We start from the raw sequence: 22119 nt of genomic DNA on the forward strand, positions 1-22119 counted from the left end.
AACCCCCATGACGTGCATGAGTGTGAATTTGCCAGTTCAGCCTGGTGTTCAAAACAGATGTGGAAAGGAAAGTGTTGGAGGAGGATAAGAAGGGGATTTTGTGCAAGTTACTTGAATCAGCTACGGCTATTAGTGCTCTTGGGCTAAAGACATTTTGAGGTAAATAAAGTAAGTATTTAAAGATAATTTAATGTTGATTGAAGCCAAGCAAATTCTCACCTGAGCTCACCAAGGTTCTTTAAAGCTGGGAAAAGGCTTTGATTAATGAAACATCAAATATGTAATTTGTTCAGTTCTGTAACTGCCTGCACAGTTCAGTCCATTTGAATTGTATGTTGACTAATACAGTAAAATGAAAAATATCGTATACCTCTGCACTATGGATTTAGTATTATGTTTATTTCATCTTTCCCTAAAAAGTGCATTGCACAAATTTTTAAGTAAGCAATATTGCCAGAGCTGAAGAAGGTAGATATTTCACAATATAGCTTTTAACAAAATAATATATGCTTGTTAATCTTTATATTTTTATGTGAGGATTGGCTAAAATCAGTGAGGACGACTCAAACCATTTGTATTGTTATGCAGAATCAAAGGCTGGATTTCGAAGTCCAGTAGGATTTGAGTGAAAAACTGATTACCTTGTTTATAGAACCAGAATTACAGAACGTTTATGAAAGTACTGTACCATTTCTATAAGATGTACAGAGGGTTTCGTTTTCTGTTATCCTGCACGTTTTCTTTTARTTTACCTAAATATACTGTGAAATATGTTGCGTCTACTGCTTTTGTACTAGTGCATCTAGTTCAAGGAAGCAGACTGAGAAATGTAAAAAGATAGATAAATAATGAAGATTTAAGAACATAAAATCTCTTTACTAATATATGCACTGAAATGCTGTGGAAAACAATGTTCCTAGTAAGAGAGGAAACTGTCTAAAAGTAATTTATGATTATACTGATTCAATTAGTAAAGCTAAAGATAAAATGTATTGACTCATCGTACTGCTTGACAGTTTGTCCCGGTTCTAGAAAGTGGGTCGACGTTTTCCAACCACGTCAGTCATAGCAGTACTGTTGTGCTCCCATTGCACAAAGGGAAGCAGAGATGGAACAGTCCCAGGACCTCTGAGCCAGAGGTTTTGCCTTGGGCCATGTCTGGATGGTGGCTTGGTGGAGCAATTACTTTTCCTCTGAGCTGGTTCCATACTGCATGCCAGTTTATGGACCAGAAGGATACTGTGTCCCATAGGTATTTATAAGCATGTTTTCTTCACTGTACACCTGCAGTGTTTTGATAGCATAGCTGAGTAAGTATTTAGTAAATGGTTTTCTTTCAGTAGAACTCAAAAAGATGAAAAGTTTGAAATATCTAATTGTCTTTTGTTGTAGGTACAACCTCATAGTTGGATTATATACTGTGCAGCTGCAAAGTCTTATGCCTTGATGATGGGAAACCACATGCCATAGGGACTACAATCAGAATGAGAATACATACATACATACATACATATATGTATGTATGTATGTTTTTTATTATTATTTTTAATTTTGGGGGGGTGGGGAGACTGGTGCTGACAGTCCTGTGAAAGAAAGACTTCTTGGAAATAATTTTTATTTTGAAACTCCAGAGCCTCATTAGAAAAAAAAAAAATAAAAGGAAGGGGGAAAGCCTTAAACTAGAAGTCTTGGCCCAGCTCTGCCTGGGAGTAAGAGAGAGAGATTTCCCTCCTTCCCTACCACGAGTTGATGTTTAGTTTACAGTCTGACTGACRCACAAAGAGAAAAGGATTTGCACTGGTCATCCACACTGTGTAGGAGGCAAGCAGAGTGTCTAGGAATGACCTTGTGCTGTTAAGCTACCACAGCAAGTTTATGGATAATAAATTCCTGTGGCAGGCTCTGGGAGTAAGCTGGTACCACGATACTACTAATCATTGCTTGAGAACGACTGAGAGAAGGGAGACTGGGAGGGCAAAGGGAAAGAAAGAATGGAAAGGTTGAGAAATAAAAGTGTTAAAAATTTGAAGGCTGGAGGGTTGTACTCGTTGTTCTAGTACAGTATCATTCAGTGCCTGCTTTGTGTTTGTGCAGCAACTGCAGGAGCACAGCAGTGACAAACGAGCATGAGAGGTGAGGGAAAGGGACCTACTTCTGCGATCTTTATTCAAAAGAAAAGCTGCTCGTGTGAAGCTTGCAGAATCAAACTGCATGTAGAAATATTTTTATGTGCTTATTTGGAATGTATTTGAGATTGAAACTATGTAATTGAAGAGCTCTATGCATGTGGTATATACCTGTGTAGTGAGATCCTTATGCATTATTCGTTTATTCAAATCAAATTTCTTAGGAAAATACAGGAAAAAAGAGCACTCAAAATGAAGTGGGGCAACCTTGATGAAGTTGATTTTTCCAGGTGAAGGTGACTTCTTCTTTAAGAAGGACTTAAAAGCGTCATCACTATGCCTTTATTTTAAGCAGTCGTTGTAACAGCAGTTGAGATTAAAAGGGAAAATCTTGTCTGCCCATCATTCTGTTTCTCAGTTGGATATCTAGCAAAGCAAAAATGAAACCAGAAAAGTCCATCACAAACTTGCCTTTTTTCCTGTGATTGTGTTCTGCCCCAGAGTGTAAGCATCGATTCTGTAAAGATTTGCAAATTATGTTCTTTTTTTTTTTTAATTTAATTTTCCTGTGTTTTGGGGAGTGCAGGACTTTTATTTAAACTAACAATCTGACAGCTACATACAAAGATGTAGATATGCAGGTGTTTGTCACAAGGCACTTCTTAGCAGATAAAGTCTGGAAACAACATTCATTGTTTTATTAAATATTGCAGCGTAGTTCCTACTCTACATTTTGTCTCTAAATATTGTTTTGATGCATAATAACATGCATTGATTAATAATCTCTTCTGTGGCAGGAGGAGTGTATATCTGCTCTGGTTAGGAATAAGCAGGAGGATTGGGAAATTGGTCATTTAGCTACAGCTATGTATCTTAAGCATAGTTTTGTCATATTACGGGTAATGTTGGTTGAACAGAGTTTGGCAATTAGCTTGAATGTAACATTAGATAAAATTTGTTCAGGTCACTAATGCCTGTTCTCTAGTATACAGTACAATATTATCCAAAAGCTTCAGGCAATTAATTTAGGTAGTGGTGACTTAAAATGTAGAAGACTTCTTTTTGACTGTTGTCATTTTTTTCACTAGTTGGGGCCAGTGAGGGACCTAATTGAAAGGATTTCAAAAGTGTTTCAAAGGCTGGTCTGATTTTGATCTTCCCTGAGGTAAGGATGTATGTGATAGTCTGGGGCTTGCTTGAAGCCAGGAGAGCATCTCAGATGTCTCATCCTTTCATGGGGCAGATGTGCATCCCATAAAGAGGGTACTCAGCAAAACCCAGCTCCTTGCATTAGACCTTTACTTTGGTGCAGAAATTATGTGATAGCTCTGGCAGGAAGCAAACATGTCTCGTAACTCCTTTTCTCCTTTTCCATCTTGACAGACAGCTCTGCTTAGCCACATAGTTCCCCAGCTCCTGCCAGGACACCGATTTCTCCAGGAGAGTCAGTGCTTTTGGATTCTCTGTCTCTTTCAAGATGGCTCTCCAAGATTGTTGGTTTGCTGACTCCCCTCAACCTCCCATGCCTAAAAGAAGGGAAATTTTGTCAAGTGAAAACTTTAATTCACAAATCCTGTGATCAGGCTTCTACTCAAAAGCAAAATACAAAGCCTAATTCCTGTCTATATCTGACAATGATTTAAGGAAATCAGGAAGGTAAAAGCTGTATGATGGTCACTAGGAGCCTACTGAGAATCCTCTCATCTACTTGTAAATWCAGTTCTGTTTTGAACAGCTGCCATCTGTCCTACCAACCCACATATCTGTTTCTTAAGAGTTCGGATTTGGGAACAAATCTGAATGCTAATTTGGAGTATTTTGGGGTACTTAACAGTGATTTTTCTCCCCTCTACCCTGTACCCTGTTCATCAGCAAAGGGGCATGTGGATGTACTTAATACTTCCTCTTGGATTTGGACTCTTTGCCAGCTGCTTGTTGTCTTTTGTCTGTATATGGCAGTTCTTCACCCAGTCTGAGCTATTGTTTTGGCTCTGGATGATTGACCCACTCCTGTCAAGTGCATAGGGCATCAGTTGTAGCAGGATATGTGACTTTTACTTGTAGCAAGTTAACAGAAGGAGGCATTAAGTGTACATGCAACAAACCTGATTTCTCATGCCGTGTCCAAACTGCTTCCTGCTCTATACTGTGTCAGGTTTTTTGAGGTTCCTATGCCTGTGATTGTCATTTAATTAGTTTATAAATTGCTTCTTTTTCACCTGCCTGGCACTTCATTTGTGCTTTGGTTCCCATTGGCAGGTGGGTAGGGAGCACCAGAGTGAGTAGTAGTGTAACTCTCACCAGAAAATCACACATACCACCATCTGATACAGTTCAATCTCTATTTCTCTGTGGGGTGTCAACAGTGCAGGAGTACAAAAACAGGAGAAGGTGCATGATAAAGATGCTAGTGCTGGACATATTGGTAGAAAAGATGTGAGTAAATTTAAGGGAGCTTTATGAAACAGAAAGAAAACTTTAAATTGAACTGCTCAATATTTAACTTCAGACTCTGACTCCATCCCTCTGACTCCATCCCTCAAAACCTTTTTCTATAGCTTTCCAAAATGCTGAAATCCCAACTTTGATGTGTTTTGGACACTTAAAAGATGGCTGTACAATGTGAGATTTGGGCACCTACATCTCCGTGGGCAAGGTTAAATACCTTGCAGAATACCTTAACAGTGTACGTGAAGCAGGAAGATAGACAACCCAGAGGTGCCTATATTAAAGACTTTCAAGAAAGACAAATTTGTCCATTTAAAACTCGCTGATAGTAAGATTCTTATTTTTGAAAATGAAAGCCTCTTTTGTTTGCAGGTAGGTATTTCCAGAATGCTAGCAACCCATGGTGATCAGAGTCAAGAAACTAAACAGAAGTGAGCTGCTGAGTCTGTATCTCATTGGAAGCAGCTCTGCCTGTCACTGGCCCTATGCTGGCACAAACACTTGAGCAGCAAATGAGATAGACAGGAGCACAGGAAGCTGGGTTAAACATAATTCCTTCTGCATAAACTTTAGTCTGTTCCTAGATCTGACTCCTGTGTGGCTTTCAGAAGACCTGTGCGGCTTTTAGAAGGCCTGTGCCGGCTCTAGAGGCAGAGCTAGTGAGGTTGCTGTTCAGTCAAAGTTTGTTTCTTCAGTTTCCTGACAGCTTTGAGTATTTTAAAGAAGCTTTAAAAGCAACTCAAGCAGGGAAGAGAAAATAACGTAGTAAAAGATGATGACTATTTAATGATAATGTGAAATCTTCCACTGAGGAAATTGCACTGATTTAGATGCTTACATAAACATTTCGCTGATGCTATCCCATCTYGTGGGTTCTACCCCTAAAATTCAAATACAGCCTTTTCATCTGCTGTGGTAATATTTGGATCAGGGCCCTAGCCCTGGGCATCTTGAACAGGACAGGAGTTTCAGAGGGTTCAGTTTGAAGCTGCAGAAAACCCAGCTGTAGCCAAGGCTGGCAGCAGGGTGTTTGCTTCAAGTTGTACAAAATGGGCATATTGCTGTGGAAAGAACTTTTACAGGGAGTAACTGTTCTGTTGTACAGCTTCTCCTGCAGTTGTTAACTAACTCTTTGCTCTGCCGAAGAGCAGCAGTAGGAGTGCCCCTTTCCAACAGTCTTAGGAAGAGCTGCCTCCAGAGGTTAAGCAGACATTGAGATCAGCTATGTGTGCATGGTGCCTCAGTCAGCAGTCCTCATGAGAATGAATGAGCTTTACCTGGATGAGTTTGAGGACCCTGAAGCGGAGAAATGCTGTGGGCTTGCTGACCCTTCTGGCTCTTTACTCCTCTTTGTCATAAGACTATTCACATGAGTGGTCAGACTGAACAGAAGATTCTGGATGTACTTATTACCTGTTGAAAGCAGTGTTATTTTCATCATCATCTTTAGTTATATTATGTACCGATTCTTCCTCTGACAGAAAATTAAAGAGGGAAAGGTGCTACGAATGGTCACTTAGCATATCCCTGTACAATATGTAATACATGGCTGTGCTGTTGCTTGTATTCTGTGCTAGGCTTGCCGAGAGCACTGCAATTTGAGCCTATCTAACCAGGAGCCAAATGATCATGCAAGTGAGCTGGGTCCTGTTTGCTGTCCATGCTTCATAAATTTTTAGTCTTCAGAGCTCTTAGAAGTAGGAGGACCTATATGTGATGAAAATGGGCACGTTTCTCTCTTCTAAAAGCTTGTTTGGTTCTTCATGTAATTCTGTTGTACTACTTGCATGCAAATATCATGAAGTGTAAATCTTAATTTTACTTTAATTTTATTCTGATAATGAATTTTTTAATATTTAAATTGCAACTTTTAAATGACTGCTTTTCCTCAGTATCACTGTGGAAGTTTTTTGCTCCCTCTTTCCATGTCATCTCTTTATTTTCCTTTTCCCCCAGCCCCTTGTTACACCAAAATGTGTGGCTATGCGGTTTATGTTCAGCATTTCAGCTTGATTGCAGCTTTTTCTTTGCCATGTGCTGTTGGGGCCAATGCTTTCAACACACTAATGATTTATGGGTTTATATACATACTGTGTACATTCATGTGTTTGTTGTTGTTTGTTCCAGAGATGGTGATGTTGCTGGAGTGGTGGTCAGGCACGGATTGCACCCTCTACACTGACCCAGAGAGTTACCACAAGTACGGGAAAGAGAATGCCATCGTAATCCTTAATCACAACTTTGAAATCGACTTTCTCTGTGGTTGGAACTTTTGTGAAAGATTTGGGGTCTTGGGGGTGAGTTCTGATTAGCATTTAAAACAAATTTTTTCTTCAATGATGCAGAAGAAAACCCCCAAAATTCTTTGTTTTTGTAAGTGACCAGGTCTTTGTTCAGATTTCCTTCACCTGTTGTTTAGATTCTGAGAGATGAACTAAAGCAATGCAGTGGAAGTATTTAAAATACCGTGACAGGATTGTTAGGGCATTCACAGAAATTTTTAAAGCATTGCAGTTAAAGTTGGTGAAGGAGATATTTTTAACCTGTGGAGCTTATTACAATTGTTCCTTTCTCTGTGCTTGCTAGGTACTTATTATGGTTCTTTGTGCTGCAGAAAGATGAGCTGCTCTGTAATTCTTTCCAAGTAAATTGTAGAATTTGTCTGCCTTCTCTGGTGTCATCTTACAAATCCTCCAATATGTCTAGGACACCCAGAGCTTGAATGATGCAGTCTCTCTTGTTTCTCAGAATGAAAGAGCTGCCAGCTGAAGTGAAAACAGTAACCAGGTTATACTGGAAGGGTGGGGTAGTAGTTATAGTGAGTTTACCTATAGTTGAATGTATTATTGTATTAGACTAGGAGTACATGTGTGTGTGTTCTCAGGGTTTTTTTGTTTCCCCTGTCAGCTTGTAGGGATGATTCAAGCTCCCCTCATAAGCCAGCTTGACTTAATTCTGTGGTGGTGACGACATTTTCTACCTCCAAGGTATTCAGAAAACAGTTTCTCCCTCCTGTGAACACAGACTAATAACTTACTTTGATCTTCTATAGCATCCTCTTCTAACTATACTCCTGGCCACTTGTCAAAGCCGTGTTGATGGATTGCATGAAACTGTGACTGGTTACTACCTTTCATTTGGGCCCTTTGAATTTGCTGGATTTTGAGACTTGACTTCAGTCTCTTTCATATTACAGTACAAATACAAAATGCAAGCATTATAGGCCCAGCATATTACTGAAATGACTGTTGGCTCCTAATTACTCTGGAACAATTTGCCTATAATGTCTAGGATTTGAGCACTCAGTTGGAGGATATTATCAAAGACAGCAGTGCAGGTAGAGAAACCTGTTCGTGGCAGAGAAGATGTATGTGCCAAAAGCATTCTGCCTTCTGTGTGTTTATTGTACAGCAGTGCTTTAGTGTAGCTTTTCTAACGTTCTAAGCCTAATGGCCACAGTTCCTAAATAAAACTGTTTTAGAGGATCACAAACGATTAAGTTCTTCAGGAAGCAACATTGTAAAAAATGAAAGAATTGTTTTTGTACAAGCTAATAAGGGCCTACAAGGTCAAAAATCTCATCTTTTACTTTGGTGTGTGGTTGAATTGAATCTCATTAGCTTTAATTTTTTTATAGTTTCCCAAGATAACCAAAATTGTTTTTGTTTTTTATATTCTTTCTTATTCATAAGAAAAGCACTGCCTAGAAGCGTTAAGTGTTGGACAGTTTTGTACTGTGTTGCACTAAGTGGAAATAAGTTTTCCTGTATTTGGATACATATAGCTATTACTCAATTTGTGTTTTTCCTAATTTTGGATACATATAAACTATTTCACTGTTGAGTGATGTGCTGTGATTTTGCTTCACTAAACTATAATCTGTGAAACATGCAGAACTTCCCTCCATTATCATTTTTTGCTGGGAACTGAAGGTACTCAGAAGGAGACTGATCTCTAGACTTGAGATATACAAAGCTTTAAGCTGGTGGTTGCTAATGGAAGATGTGGTTCTGCCCTTACCATGCCTTTCCATGTGCTCTCGTTAGCATATATGGCTTTATTGGAAAGCAGTGCATTTCTGTGATGGGGGAGATCAATCCAGGTTCATCTCAAGCCATGTTTAAAAGAAAAGAAAACCACCACCACAGGATAAAACCCCACCTCAACAACTGTTATCCTGGAGAAGATTCGTGATTGGGTCCACTGTGCTGGCACACTGGTACTTGAGCTGATGCAGCGCAGGAGCGGATGTGTGAGTGAGCATGGGGAAGTGTGAGCTGCGTTGCCTTTGTGCTGGCTACACCAAAGTGCAGTGTGCAAAACTGCGGGGTTTGGTGTGGCAACAMAGCCAAGAATGTAAGAACTGCTGTTCTAATGGCTAGTCCTACCCTCTCTTGATAGAGAGGAGATGTTTGGGAAAGGAGTTACGGAGACCAAGACAAACGTGCAGGCAGACTTCCCCGAAGTACAGTCCGAGCCCCCAGCAATTTGTGCTGCAGGGACTCTATGGGCAAGAGGTGGATTCAATGGCTTTCTCTTCCATGAAGTTTGCCTGGAAACTTTTAGCATCTGCAATATCTTAGTAAGTGGATCTCATGTCTGCTGCTGTTGAAAAGGGGAATCTTGCACATCCCATCCCATCTTGTGCATCGCTTCTTGTGCTTGTGTGCCCTGTGGTGGCAAGTTTCAAGCAGCCCTTCTGTCCCTCCCACCATAGCTAATTCAATGAAAAAGGGCTGCCTGGGAGGGAGAAGGGGAAGGCTGAGGAGTGGGACTGGCCCGTTTGGCTGCAGCAACAGGGTTTGGTGTGACATACAGCCTTGGCAAACAGTGACTGTGCTACTAACGATGTCGCAAGTATTACCCAAATTCTGAGTATTTTACAGCTTGAACTTTTCTTAAGCAAAACCAATACATCCTGTAACTTTTTGTTTTGATTGGTTTTGTCTGTTTAAAAACAAAATTAAACTTCCTTAAACCGTAGTTCCCGTCTTGTCCTCAAAAGAGGAGCCCTTCCCTTTTTCTCTGCTTTCTTCAACAGGATATAAAAACTGTTCCTCCTGATTTTAGTTGCAACAGATACTCAATCTATTCATTGTTACGCTCCTTCACCTCTCTTCTGCAGGACTGGCTTTCTCCCTTTGCCTTATAGCCAAATTGCCTTAGTCCCAACAAGTGTATATAGTGCTCTATCAATGTGATTTTGTTTTTTGTTTTTTGACGTGTGTTGTGGATTTTATTTTTTTCAGCAGGAGAGGGGGAGTTTTACACTCTCTTGTGTGTTATTGTTAGGTTTGTGAAATTGTATCCTCTCCTAATGACTCAGTTCCTGCATTTGAATGGCATGAGGTTCTCTGCTTTCATGAAGGTTTTTAAAGAATATAGAGGAAAAACTGGCAAAAAGAGACTTAAGAGTTGCTAAGAACATAGGAAGCAGGGGAGCAATAAAAAGAAAAAAGATTATCAGTTGTAACGTTTATCTTAGTTTCTGATTTTGTTTTAGAAATATGATATTTTTGGAGCACCCGTTTGCAGTCCTAAGAGGTACTGGGTTGACAGTGCTGAGTAAGAGACAGAAACCTATTCATTTTTAGTGAAGAAAAAGAAAATGACTACATGAAGCACCAATTCTGCACTTGCTTTCATGCTTGCAAGTTATTTTAGTCACTAAGGTTGTCTCACTGGTTTCAGTTGGGCCATATGCAGCTGAAGTTACTGATGTGTAAGTGTTTGCAGCACCAAATCATAGGAAATTTTTGCTCAGTCCAAACTTATAAGTGACTTGCATCTATATTCCACTTCTATTTCTGTGAAGAGATCTTCTTGTTTTCCTGTTCTGCTGTTTTGACAAACGTCAGGCACATTTACCTGCCTCCTTGCACTGCCAGACCTGAATAATGTGTGAAGGGACATGGAGCCCAAAATGGCAATATAGGGGAGCTTGATGCTCAATGCTAAGTCATCATCGTGCTGCTGGGGGCAACGCAGACTGCGGGAGGAAGGTCGAAGTTCTGACTCTGGCTACAGCAAGCAGTGAAGTAAGGAACAGTGGTGCCAGCTTGGGTTTCTGTAGAGGTAAAAGCAGCACATCCTCAACAGAGAAGAGCTGTGCCCACACCAGTATTTCCTAATGAAAGCCAGGGCTGTTGCTACAGCCCTGAGCCACAACGACTGTGGCTGTTGTGTTGTGGGTTCCCTGCTTTTCCACTCTGTGCTAACACACTGTCTAGGGGAAATGCTGACTCCGCTTTGGCTGTGCATTGCTTTATGGCGTGAACAGAGACATGGTCCCAGTCACTTTCCTGTGCTCTKCTGTGCCTTTCAGCTTTCTTGCCTGTGGCATTCACTGCAGTCTTGGTACTTAATGTCCTCTTCCATGGTGGACAGCTGAGCTACTGCATCAGCATTTAAACACATTCATAGAATTTAGCTTTGAGGTGGGTGCTGAGGGACTTCAGTATCCAAAAAGGGGGCCCGCTGGCTACCAAAACTCTAAATCACAGATGTGTTCTGAGAAGGCAGATATCACTGAGGATTTACACCAAAAACACATTAGTACACTCCCTGTCAAGATTCACCACGTTAGCTGTAACTTGCTTCATTGCTTGATATATCCAAGCAGTGATAAAATAGCTTTTTTAGTAACCTTTTTCCCTAGATGAAGATTTTTTTTAAGTAAAGGCCATTTTTATTAATCTAACTCTAATTCTTCTGGTTCAGCTGTTTGTCTTCCAGTGTCTTGAGTTTCACGTTATTGCTGAAGGTCTGTCTACATTAGCAAACATAAACATTACTCCAGTTGGATTATTATATTGACATCAAGTAAGTGCTTCTCAAAAAGGAGCCACAGTTGTCAGCAGGCTTTATTCCTTGGCAAGGGAACAGTGCAGAAAACTGTAATTGCAAACTATCTTATTTTAACTTTCTCATCAGAAATTGCTAAGCATAAATGATCATTTTTAACCCTAATTAAACCATTATACCAGGAAAATCTGATTTTAAATACAAACTGTTCTTGTTGAAGATTGCTGTTGGAAACTGAGCATGGCCTTAAACATGGGTGTGAGAAAAGATTTTTTTGCTAGATCAGCATAGAACTCATACAGACATTGATAGTTCTATGAACTTCAGTTACTTTTTAACCCTACTTCCTATATGCATTTTAGTTGCTACATTGTTAAAAACTGTTATGATCATTCATGTAGGCAGACAGCCACATCTTATTATTTGGATTTAATATGGCATCATAGGATATGTTTGGACACACATCCTCTAAAATATAATAAATAAATAAATTTTAAGAGGGTGTTTCTTTTCTCTGTTTTGTTTAGGTGACAGAGTTGTTGTTTGCCTCATTGTACAGTGGCTTTGGATAGGAAGCCAGCAGCAGCTGCTGGTTCGTGGCTTCCTGGGTTGTGACTGAGGTGGGCAGTGGTCCCCTAAGGCTGAGGTTTGGAGTTCTGACCTGGGTCCACTCCTGAAACCTCCCAATATTTGAGGAACAGAGCTGTGTTGCAATGTGTTGAATCATTTGACAGAATTAATTCTTGCATTCTTGGAACTAAAATAGTCTTGTGTCTTTTTCCTGCTCTGCTTCTGTGTAAGTTACTAGCAAAACTGTGATGTGCACTTCCCTTCCAAGTCTCATGAGCTTTTAGGTAGCTTAATTATTTAAGGCATTTTTCTTCTCAAGGAAAGAGATAAGATGAGAGAAATGAGCTGAGATAAAGAATTAGGTCAAGTCCCGTTTCCCTAGTAATCAAATGAACAACAATGGCCAAAAAATGAAAGCAAATGGTAATTGCTTAACTAATAGCTGCTAGTGAAACTTCACGTCCTGGAACCTGTTGAGGAGCACTGGGATGGAATGGCTTAAAGTCATATAACAGATGCAAACTGGACTGTCATTGCTCTATCTGTTTTCTAGAAAATGTTGCTGTTTTTAAGTAAGTACTGAAATTTTTACACACATACATGCCATTTTAGCCATTAAATAACAAAGTGCAGTGTAAGAGCTCATGGAGGTGGACTGCTTTGGAAGACAGGAAGTGAACAAGCAGAATCAGTTCTGCTCAGTGGGGTGTCATTTGGAAATAAGCAGGGAATTAGGATCTGGATTAGGATTTGAAACTTGGCAAGTGTTTGATATGCTATACACTTCCTGGGGAGAGTCTAAACAAATGACTTTAGTGTCTGTCTTGCACCTATGAGGCAGGACCTGTACTTTATTTCCTCCAGAATCATACACTGAAGATGAATTCACTAGTGTAAGTGTGCCCCAGCCCTTCCACAGATATATCTAAACACTACTGAAGTTTTTTTATTTCTGTTGTAGCTTTGATAAAACATGTGTGATACAGATAYATGCAGCAGTATGCTGTTGTGTTGCAGTGATTCTGTGAATCATGTTCTTATCCAGAGTAGCCTTCTCATCATGGTGAGGTGCCTTAGCTTTGGGGAGAAGCGTAGCTGCAAGATACCTTAATGAAATTTGAGTTGCCACAGCCCAGGGTGTGCTTGAATGGAGAACTTTATTTTATACGGTTGTTTTTTTCAGGTCTTTGCATGAATTCCTCAGTGTTTGAAGGAATTTGGCATGTGTTTTTGGTTTCAGGGCTTGGGTGGAGTAATCTCTCTTTTTTTTTTTTAATTCTAGAAGTCTTCTTTCATGCAGATACCTGGGATCAGATTCTATCAGGAAATTTTATTGCTTTTGCTTTTGTATTGGTGTTAAAACTGGGACTGCTCAGCAGGAATCAGCTGTGCATGTATCACGTTCACGCAGAACTGGGTAAATAGTCTGATTTTGTTTTATTTTCTTTGCTTTGTCTCACAGAGTTCCAAAGTGCTAGCAAAAAAGGAGCTCTCCTACATGCCTGTCATTGGCTGGATGTGGTATTTCCTGGAGATAGTCTTTTGCAAGCGTAAATGGGAGGAAGATCGGAAAACAGTCATGCAGAAGTTGCTGAATCTCCGAGACTACCCCGAAAACTTCTGGGTGAGTGATGACTAATGAGTGGAGTAGGAGGTGCTGCAGTGCCTGGAGGGTTGAGGGAACTAGATTATATGTTAAAATCACCAGATTGCTCCTGAGAGCTTGGATTTGTGAGCTTTCCTGCAGTATCGGGAGAGTACTCTGTGAATTTCTTAGGTAATAGTCTGTCTTACCTGTTTCCTTTCTCTGTAGGAGGGAGCCCTAACGATGTTGTTCTAAAAATATTTTCACTGTGATCAATTCAGTAAATTTTGTGTGTGTCTCTGAATTTAGGAGTTGGAGAGGGGTAGCTGCAGGAGTTCATGTGCKCTTGGGTAAGAAACACGTGTATGTGACGATGTTGTGTTGAAACATTAGCTGGTCTCTTTTTCTGAGCTCCTCTCTCACCTTTCCTGGGTCACTGAGGAGGTTGTACAAGTATTTTCYCTTTCTGGTTCCCTGTGATTCTGCTCTTTTTGTGGAGGTGCTYTATCAGACCCAGTAGAAGCGCAGGGCCTGATTAAAGAAGTGATGCCCCTGGGCCTTTGCCTGTGTTACACAGAGGATAGGTGTCACCTTTCTGTGACAGGAAGGTGTCACTTTACTACTACCACCATCTTTTAGCATCAGTCCTCTTGGCACTTCCAAGTCTGGGAATGAAAAACCTTTGAATTTTTTCTGTTCTCAGTAATCAGAAAATCCTAGTTCTTACGGTGGTGAGAGAGACGTCCAGTTAGGGAAATGGTGTCTTAAGCAGCCTCGCAATGGCCTACAAAAACTGATTGCTTAGGAGGTGGTTTCCTAGAGAAGATGCATATGCCTCGTGCTCTGAAACAAAACTTCTTCTGTGATTGCTGCTGATTTCAAGCAACCGTAAGCAATCAAAACTGAGCTCTGTGTTTGGATACTGTTTAAATGATTTCCAGACAGCAGCTGTATAGGAGAGGGAGCCTTCTTTCTTTCCAGGTCCGTTCTCCTTCATATGGATTTGCCTGTGACTTTTAAAATGAGTCTAATGCCTTTTTGTAAACCTAGACAGTTCAGCAGTAATTTGTGAGCACATATCACCACCCTCCTTTATATATTGCCCTAGAGGGATTGCTAAGAAGGTGTTATACCTGCTGGTAACAGGGATAGGATGGTTGGTGTACCACTGGGGTTAATTCAGTGTGGGGTTTTGACTTGTGTTTCTGTGTGATGACCTTGTGTCAAAAGAGGTAGCAATAGCATACCTTGTATGTAGAATAGCAGAGCATGCTAGGTGGGCTACAAGGACTTTATCAGTTTCCTTATGTTTCATCAAGCTGATTAACAATGTGTGATTCACTAGTAAAAGTGTTCTTAGATGGGCTGGAACTGAAGCTGGCTGCTCGGCCAGCTTTCTTCCATCTCTCTCTGTTTTTGTGGGCTAAATTGTAGCTGTGGATTATTGGGATTTTGTTTGTGCTATTCCACCGTGTTCACTGTTAGTTTGTGTTCAGGCTTAGCCGAAAGCAACCCAGCAAGTGGTAAATGTTGAAAAAGCTGTCTGTTCTCTCACGCCTGCCAGTGGCAAAACTATAATTGTGTATGTCTGAGCAGTTCCACTATATTGCTCATATGGGGAGAGAGCTGTTTCAGTTGTCCAGCATCTGCTAGCCTGCGTCTGTTTCCAGCTCRGTCACTGGCATCAAAGAGACTGTCTGCTGTTGTCTGTGGTCCCTGTACCAATGTCAAAGAGTTAGTTGGAGTGGGATGGGGGGAAGCAAGCTGGGCACTGAAGCATTTGATAGAAATGTTCGTTTTGGACACTTAACAAGTTTTAGTTACAGTGTCACTGGAGCACCTTGCCATCATTAAGAGGTTTATGGGTTTGTTTGTTTGTTTGCTTTTAGCTCCAGGCAGTTAAATTATTCAGATGCATATCAGGTTGTACCTCTCCCTACTAGCAGTGTTCATTGTGCCATGTTGGTGGGAGTTAGAGAAGGCTCTGATCAAATAGGTCTGCATCTTGATTTGCTTTCTAACTCTAGTCCACTCTTGCTTTCAGTTCCTGATTCACTGCGAGGGTACAAGGTTCACAGAACAGAAGCACCAGATTAGCATGCAGGTGGCTGAAGCCAAAGGCCTGCCCAAGCTCAAGTATCACCTACTGCCACGAACGAAAGGATTTGCTGTCACCGTGCAGTGTTTGAGAAATGTAGGTAAGGAAAGTCACAAGGAACAAACATTAAATGGTTATTTCAGTTAACTGCTGTCACTTTGCCCTGCTCTTCTTTTTCCTGTAGCATGTGTCCTAGCAGAAAAGCCTTAGAAGTTTTTCCTCCACTAGTCCGCAGAAACTAAAAGATCGACTRGCAAAATGCTCAGACAATACAGTTAATTTTTTTTTTGCTTTGTTTTCTGTTACTCTGACTCTGTATTGAGGGGTTGGAGGTTTCATACCTACTGTTTCAGCTAAAGAAATGAGACTCCTACAGGCTAGTGTTTACTCTACTACTGAGAAATCCTGTTCCAAGTTAAATAAGATATCTCTTCAGAGAAACTAAGATTGTCTTTCGTAGATATTTCTTCAGGTAAATACTTCTATCAAGCAATGCCAAAATTGTTTCAAAAGATGTTCTGCTTTAAATTGCATTATAGATAAATTCTAACACATTAGAGTTTCTTAGTAGCCTTTGTAGARCTGGAAGGAGGAGACAGACCTCTTCTGAATGTATACATAGGAGAGGTTTATCAGTAAGATTTTTCCACATTGCAGAACATAAGTAAATTTTGCTTTATATTAATGTGTTTCTCTCTCTTCCTCCCCTTCCCCCTCCAGTTACTTCAACTGAATTTGCCAATTTTAGAACGTGATCAGTCAGAATCTTCCCTTGCCTTTAAAATGTATTTCTTTATATTTAATACAATCCAGTAAAGTCTTGTGCTGTGTACTTCTCTGGACAAATTAAAGACAGATCATGCTAAGTAGCTGTAGTGCTACAGTACTTTTTGGATTTGGTGGATTTGTGTGCTGTTAGAAGGGCTGATATATAAGGAAGATAAACAAGAAAGTGTTCTAGCTGCACTGAAATTGATGTCAAAACTCCTTTTGCCTTGAGTGATGCTATGTTTTCATCTGGCATATCTGGGATAGCTGCAGTATGAAAGTTCTGCAGTCAGCTGTCTTACTGTCTATCATGTCTCTTTAATTCTCCATATCCTCTTGCAAATTAGGTAGATGATATCAGTGTTGTAGCTTGTCAGGCATTGACAAATTGCCTCCCCAAAATGGATAGCACAGCTTGGATCTCATCTGTTACATGAACAGAGAAGTTACGTGCAGCATCCAACAACTCCCTGAAGGGCACAACTTAACCTTCCCTTTTTGAAAAAGCAAGACTATTTTGCTGAGGAGGAGGGGAGACTGACTCGAGGCATTGAGGAAGAGCTGAGTCAGAGCTCTCTGACCTCCTGTGCCCTGAGCTGGCAGTTTGGGGCAGGTGGTGGTTTTGATGATGGTAGTTTTGATTTTCTTACTCTGTGTAAAGCAAATAGAACATGGTATGATTGTGGACAAATAATTGATTTGTGGGGAGATGCTTCAAAAGAAAATGAATAATTTTAGAGATCCTAAGATCCATTTATGAAAAGTTTGTTCCTAAATATCTGAAACACTTTCAGAAAAAGACGACTTAGATTCCTAAATTGCTTATGTACCTAAGAAAGTGTGTATTACTACCTCAGTCCAGAAATACTGACTTGCTAAATCCAACAAGGTAAGGCTAATGGGGATGTAAGATTTCCATGCTGGGGTTCAGTGAGAAGCACAGAAGGTCATAGTTTTTCGTACCTACTTGCTGTTGAACTGTATAGCTTAAAAATCTGGCCAACATACCTCTGAGGAAAATAGGCTTGTTTGATAAATGATCACAGATAGCTGTCAGCTACAAATTCCTGTGGATATGTTGCTATACCTGCCTTGTCATTTTTTGCAATGTCTGAGTTACTATTCAGATCTCCCCCCTGAGAGAAGGGGTACAACTGAAGAGTATTTGGAAGGCATTCATAGCGACAAGGAAGCCCATAAATGTTTCAGGGAGGGGAGGGAGGAAGTACTTTTTATATATATTTATTTATTAGAGAATATGATGGAAGTCTGTTTTGACAGAATCTATAATCTAAAAATACAAATCTTTCTAGAAATTACTCCCTTTTTACGTGAATGCCAATAGGATTTGACCACTTTTCTCACTTAACCTGCAGTAGTAATTGGTGCCCAAGCAAAGATGTGTTGCTATAGGTGTCAACGTATGCAGAGGGTCTATTTTGTAGTAATTTGGGGATTTTGTATTTTCTTTTAAATACTCATATTGGTATATACATATGATTTGACTTGTTCACTGTATATGCCTTGAGTCTCACTGTCATGCTGTGCTTTGTAATGTGGCCCAGCAATTGACTGTGTTCCTTAGTTAAAATCTCTCAAATTACTTAATCTGAAGAGCATCAGTGTGACTGCTGCTGTAGCTCTGCGGAAGAAGCAGTGGCGATGTGCAGACGTTCAGAGCTTCAGTTCAGTGACTGCTCCGCTAATGATCTGCAGGAGAATGACCYTTGTAGGCTGATGTCTGTCTGTCTTGCAGGGCAATTCAGCTCTGTTTTGGTGAGCAGGAAAGCTGCGGTAGGATATTCCTGCACACCTCTGCGAGGCATAGCACTGAGCTATCTGAGCCCGTTTGGAGCCTGCCACTTAGGCTAATACACTTTCTGCTTTTCCGCAAGGGGCAGTGGGCCTGCCTGGAGTGCCTCGGTAAAGGAACTAGTTGCAGCATGATATTGCAGTGAAGGGAAGCCAAATGTTTGGATCCAGTTCCAAGCTGGATGTGACGGAGGTCAGCATTTCCTTTGCCTCTGTCCTTCCTTTCTCCTTTCTGACAGTGATGTGCTTCCTGCTGTCTGAAGCTCCTCTCTGTAGGATGGATGGATGGATGCTAGTTTTGGAGGCAGTAGAGGCAGTTCACCCACAAGTAGGTCTGCTGCTCTGTCACGGTAGCAATGAGTTGGTCCTCTCTGAAACTTGATCTCAGCTCCCGGTACTAACCAGTGCAGTCATCTTGTGTCTGTTGGAGATGAGCATAGGTGAAACTAGTCTGCCAGAGTCACCTGTGCTGAAAAACGAGCTTCAAATGCAGTTTATTTAAATTAGTAGGAAGATGCGTGCATGGAGAACTGCCTCCATACCCAGTGGTACTATATYTGTGGTATAAGCAGATATATTTGGACAAAAATATTTTTCATGCAAATGAAAAATAAAGAAACATTCCTCTTAACTCTTTTTACTTTCCCTCCTCCTCAATTAAATGGAGATAACTTTATAGATCTGATCATGAGTGAACACATTCTACTCTGAGATAGTCTGTCATTAGGCTGCCAAAAACCTCTGATGTGTGTTGGGTCTTTTTTTCCCTTCATCTCTAAGAAAGCATAATCAATGTTTTTTATAATCCCGAGAATATATTCACCAGTGGTGCCTCTGTAGAGGTACCATAGTCTAAAGAGGTTGACATTATTCTGGCTGTAAGTATCATCAAAAAGTCTTGTTCTGATGATCCTTCAGAGAGGAACTCTGCCTCTAATGTATCCCCTGTGAAATAAAGAGGTTTATTGAGTGTGCTGCCTTCATAAATAAAAAAGGTTTTTTTCTTTTTTTTTTCCTTTTTTTTTTTTTTACTTAATGACTTCCTGTCAAAAAATCCAGATCTTTTCATACAAATTCTGCTTCTTATAGGAATGTTTTTAGCGTTTCTTGAACTTGTCTGGATATTTGTATCAGTGGTCATCTCTCCTGGTTCAGTAGCACAGGGAACTGCAGTTGCAGAAGTCATGTGTTGTCTTAGTAAATTGCTGTTGGGTTGTATCGGAGACCTTGCTTGTACTGGTATTCACAGAAATGAATGAAAATGCAGATTTTTTTCTAAAACATTTAATCCATTACTTAGCATAAAAAATAAATGTTATAAGTATTGTAAGGGATATAATTAAATTATTTTTGCTATCTGTCTATATATCAGGCAGTTCCTTTCAGTTGTTTTTATTTAGTTAAGATTGTACTTAAAGGTGTGCCTCATGACAGATCGCAGATTATTCCAAGTTGTCAACTTCTTCCTCCCGTTTTTCATGTTAGAGAGTACTATAGTAGAGGGAAAACATTAGGGTGATTTTCTTAGGAAGTTCAGTATGACAATGTTTGGGGGTTTCCAGTGACATTCTTTTTCTCAAGAGCTGCACTTTAGTCCTGGATTTCCTCTGACCTTACGAGAAGCTCCTCATCCTCTCAGAGCAAGTTTCCCAGTTTGAGTGAAGGGTTATTTTTGGTCAGGATGACCTTGCCTTTATGGAAGCAAGGAAATGTTAAGTCAAAGGACTGTGGCTGAGATGGCTGTCATACCAGCAGCACAGTGAATTCCACCTTCTCCTCCCACCCCTTTCCTGAGTCTTCACTGCAAGTCACTGTGCTAATGTGAAGCTGCGTGTCGGCATTCTCTGGCATCTTGTGGCTTTTAGGTTAATTTGTCAGACATTGAATCTGGCATTACCCACCTTGTCCACAAAGTCATGCATGCAATTCAAGATGCCGGTTAAAAATGTAAGAAAATACTTTCTAAATGTGTAATCTAAAGACTTCTGAAGTCCGATAGAGTATGTAGTTGTCTGCTGTAATGCTTTCAAAGGAACCAAAAGCTAAAGATATAAAAGCAAGCTGCTCAGAAATTTGAAAAATGAAACAGAAAACCTAGCCATATTTGTCAGAAAATAGCAATTGAGCCTAACAAATTTGTTTTGAGCCTCTGAAAAGGCTTGATTTGTTGAACTAGCCTTTTTTTTTTTTTTAATGGAAAAGATTTTAAGAGAATTTCTTTAAGAAATGTATGTCACTTCATAGTTAAAGCAAAACTTCTTAAACATTGCCTAAACTAGTGTGAAGATAGTGGAATGTTTTCAAGATACTTTTTTCTTTTTTCTTTTTTTTTTCTTTTTTTTCTTTTTTTTTTTTTTTTTTTTTTTTTTTTTTTTTTTTTTTTTTTTTTTTTTTTTTTATTTTTTTTTTTTTTTTTTTTTTTTTTTTATTTAGAGTGAGAGATTACTGAACTCTTAAGCTCTTGGACGGGAAATACATTTCTTGTCCAGTTCTAATTATGCAATTTCAAAGTATTAATTTAATGAAAAACAATATCAGTTTGTCACACAGCATATTAGTGCTGCTTTGGTTGTGGACGCTATCTGGCAAATTTTAATTTAAGTCTTTTTGACACTTTACAGATGTTATTTTTCTGCACTTTCAGAATGGGAGAGCTATAGAAGTCCTCAGTTACTTTATTTCCAGTTGTAATAGAAATCTATTTACTGCAACGTACACTATCATTCTCTTAAATTTGGCATTGCTTTTGCAACCAGATTTCAGTGCAATGTTAAAAAGAATTCCTAAAGGACTGAATATCAAACTGATTTATCAACTGATCAGTTATGACCTGAAATGGAGATGTGTTTTCACCTAGAGTGAAAGAAGAATACTGTGTGTGTATGGCCTGTCAGCMTATAAACATATAAAGATGTTCCTGACCTGCAGAAGTTTTTTTCAGAACAATAGAATTATATTCTAATGCAGATGAACAAGAACTCAGTCTGTATCAAAACTCAAATATAGGCCTCTCTTAAAAGGGAAAAAAAGAAGGATAAAAGCTATTTAAATCATACTTTCCTTTACGGTTTCCATGTTGTTGTCAGAGTAATCTCATGTTATTAACAAATAATCTAAGAAGTTCACCCTGCACAGAGTTAAGCTCTTGCCTTCTTACAATTATAGTATGTAAATTAAAAAAATTCTTTTGCGCTAAGAAGTTTTAAAGCAGAGGTAGATAATTTATTAAACAGAGAAGTAATTTCCTACTTTTGTTCTGCAATGAAAGAAGTAGTGTGCTTGAGGCAGATTTTGCCTTTTCTTTTACAGTTGYGAGTTTAGGCTAAAAACTCTCCTCAGCAGTATACTGAAAAGCAGACTTAGTGTTGCGGGATACAGTCATACATAGTAGGTAATCTGTATTTGGGGGCATGGTTTTGGTCTCTGTTTTCAGGACTCCCTTGCAGCACTAAAGCTGGGCTATTCTGTTCCGTGCTATGAATTCTATTTTGCAGCAATGTTGTGGTGAATTTCTGCTAGGCTGGCTGTTGTGCCCAAGCTATATTTATCTCATAAAGCTAGGGAGACTTCAAAAATAAAACCAAATCTGCCCTGCATAAAAGAAGGCTTTCCTAGCTTGGTTAAAAAAAAAAAAAAAAAAAAAAAAAAAAAAAGAGAGAGAGAGAGCGAGAGAGAGAGAGTTCCCCACAGTGTTTGTTATTGTCCAACTCTAGAGCAGGAAACCAAAGTATAGCAAGCTGCAGAAGCGTGTAGGGTCACCTCTGTTGTTGTTGCTATCACTGATCCTGGAATTCATACCATGGTGCACAGGCAGTGGCAGTGTCTGGATAACCGATCTCTGCTAATTTTGTGACACATAAGGAAAATGGTGTCTTTRTAGCTATGTTGGTAATAAAGAAGTTAACATT

The 22119-nt window shown here is 39.7% G+C and overlaps 1 protein-coding gene across 1 annotated transcript in view; it reads left to right on the forward strand.

Annotated features, from left to right (window-relative positions):
• AGPAT4 (1-acylglycerol-3-phosphate O-acyltransferase 4) overlaps positions 1–22119 on the forward strand; it is an 81418-nt gene that overhangs the window by 40662 nt on the left and 18637 nt on the right. Inside the window, exons 3-5 of the mRNA XM_085307411.1 lie at positions 6702–6871; positions 13411–13572; positions 15578–15731. Of these exons, the coding sequence (XP_085163537.1) occupies positions 6702–6871; positions 13411–13572; positions 15578–15731 (486 nt within the window). The remainder of the gene's footprint in view (positions 1–6701; positions 6872–13410; positions 13573–15577; positions 15732–22119) is intronic.

The sequence above is a fragment of the Rhea americana genome, unplaced genomic scaffold (assembly GCF_003343005.1).
Source record: "Rhea americana isolate MKP2758 unplaced genomic scaffold, rheAme1 scaffold_258, whole genome shotgun sequence".
NCBI lineage: Eukaryota > Metazoa > Chordata > Aves > Rheiformes > Rheidae > Rhea > Rhea americana.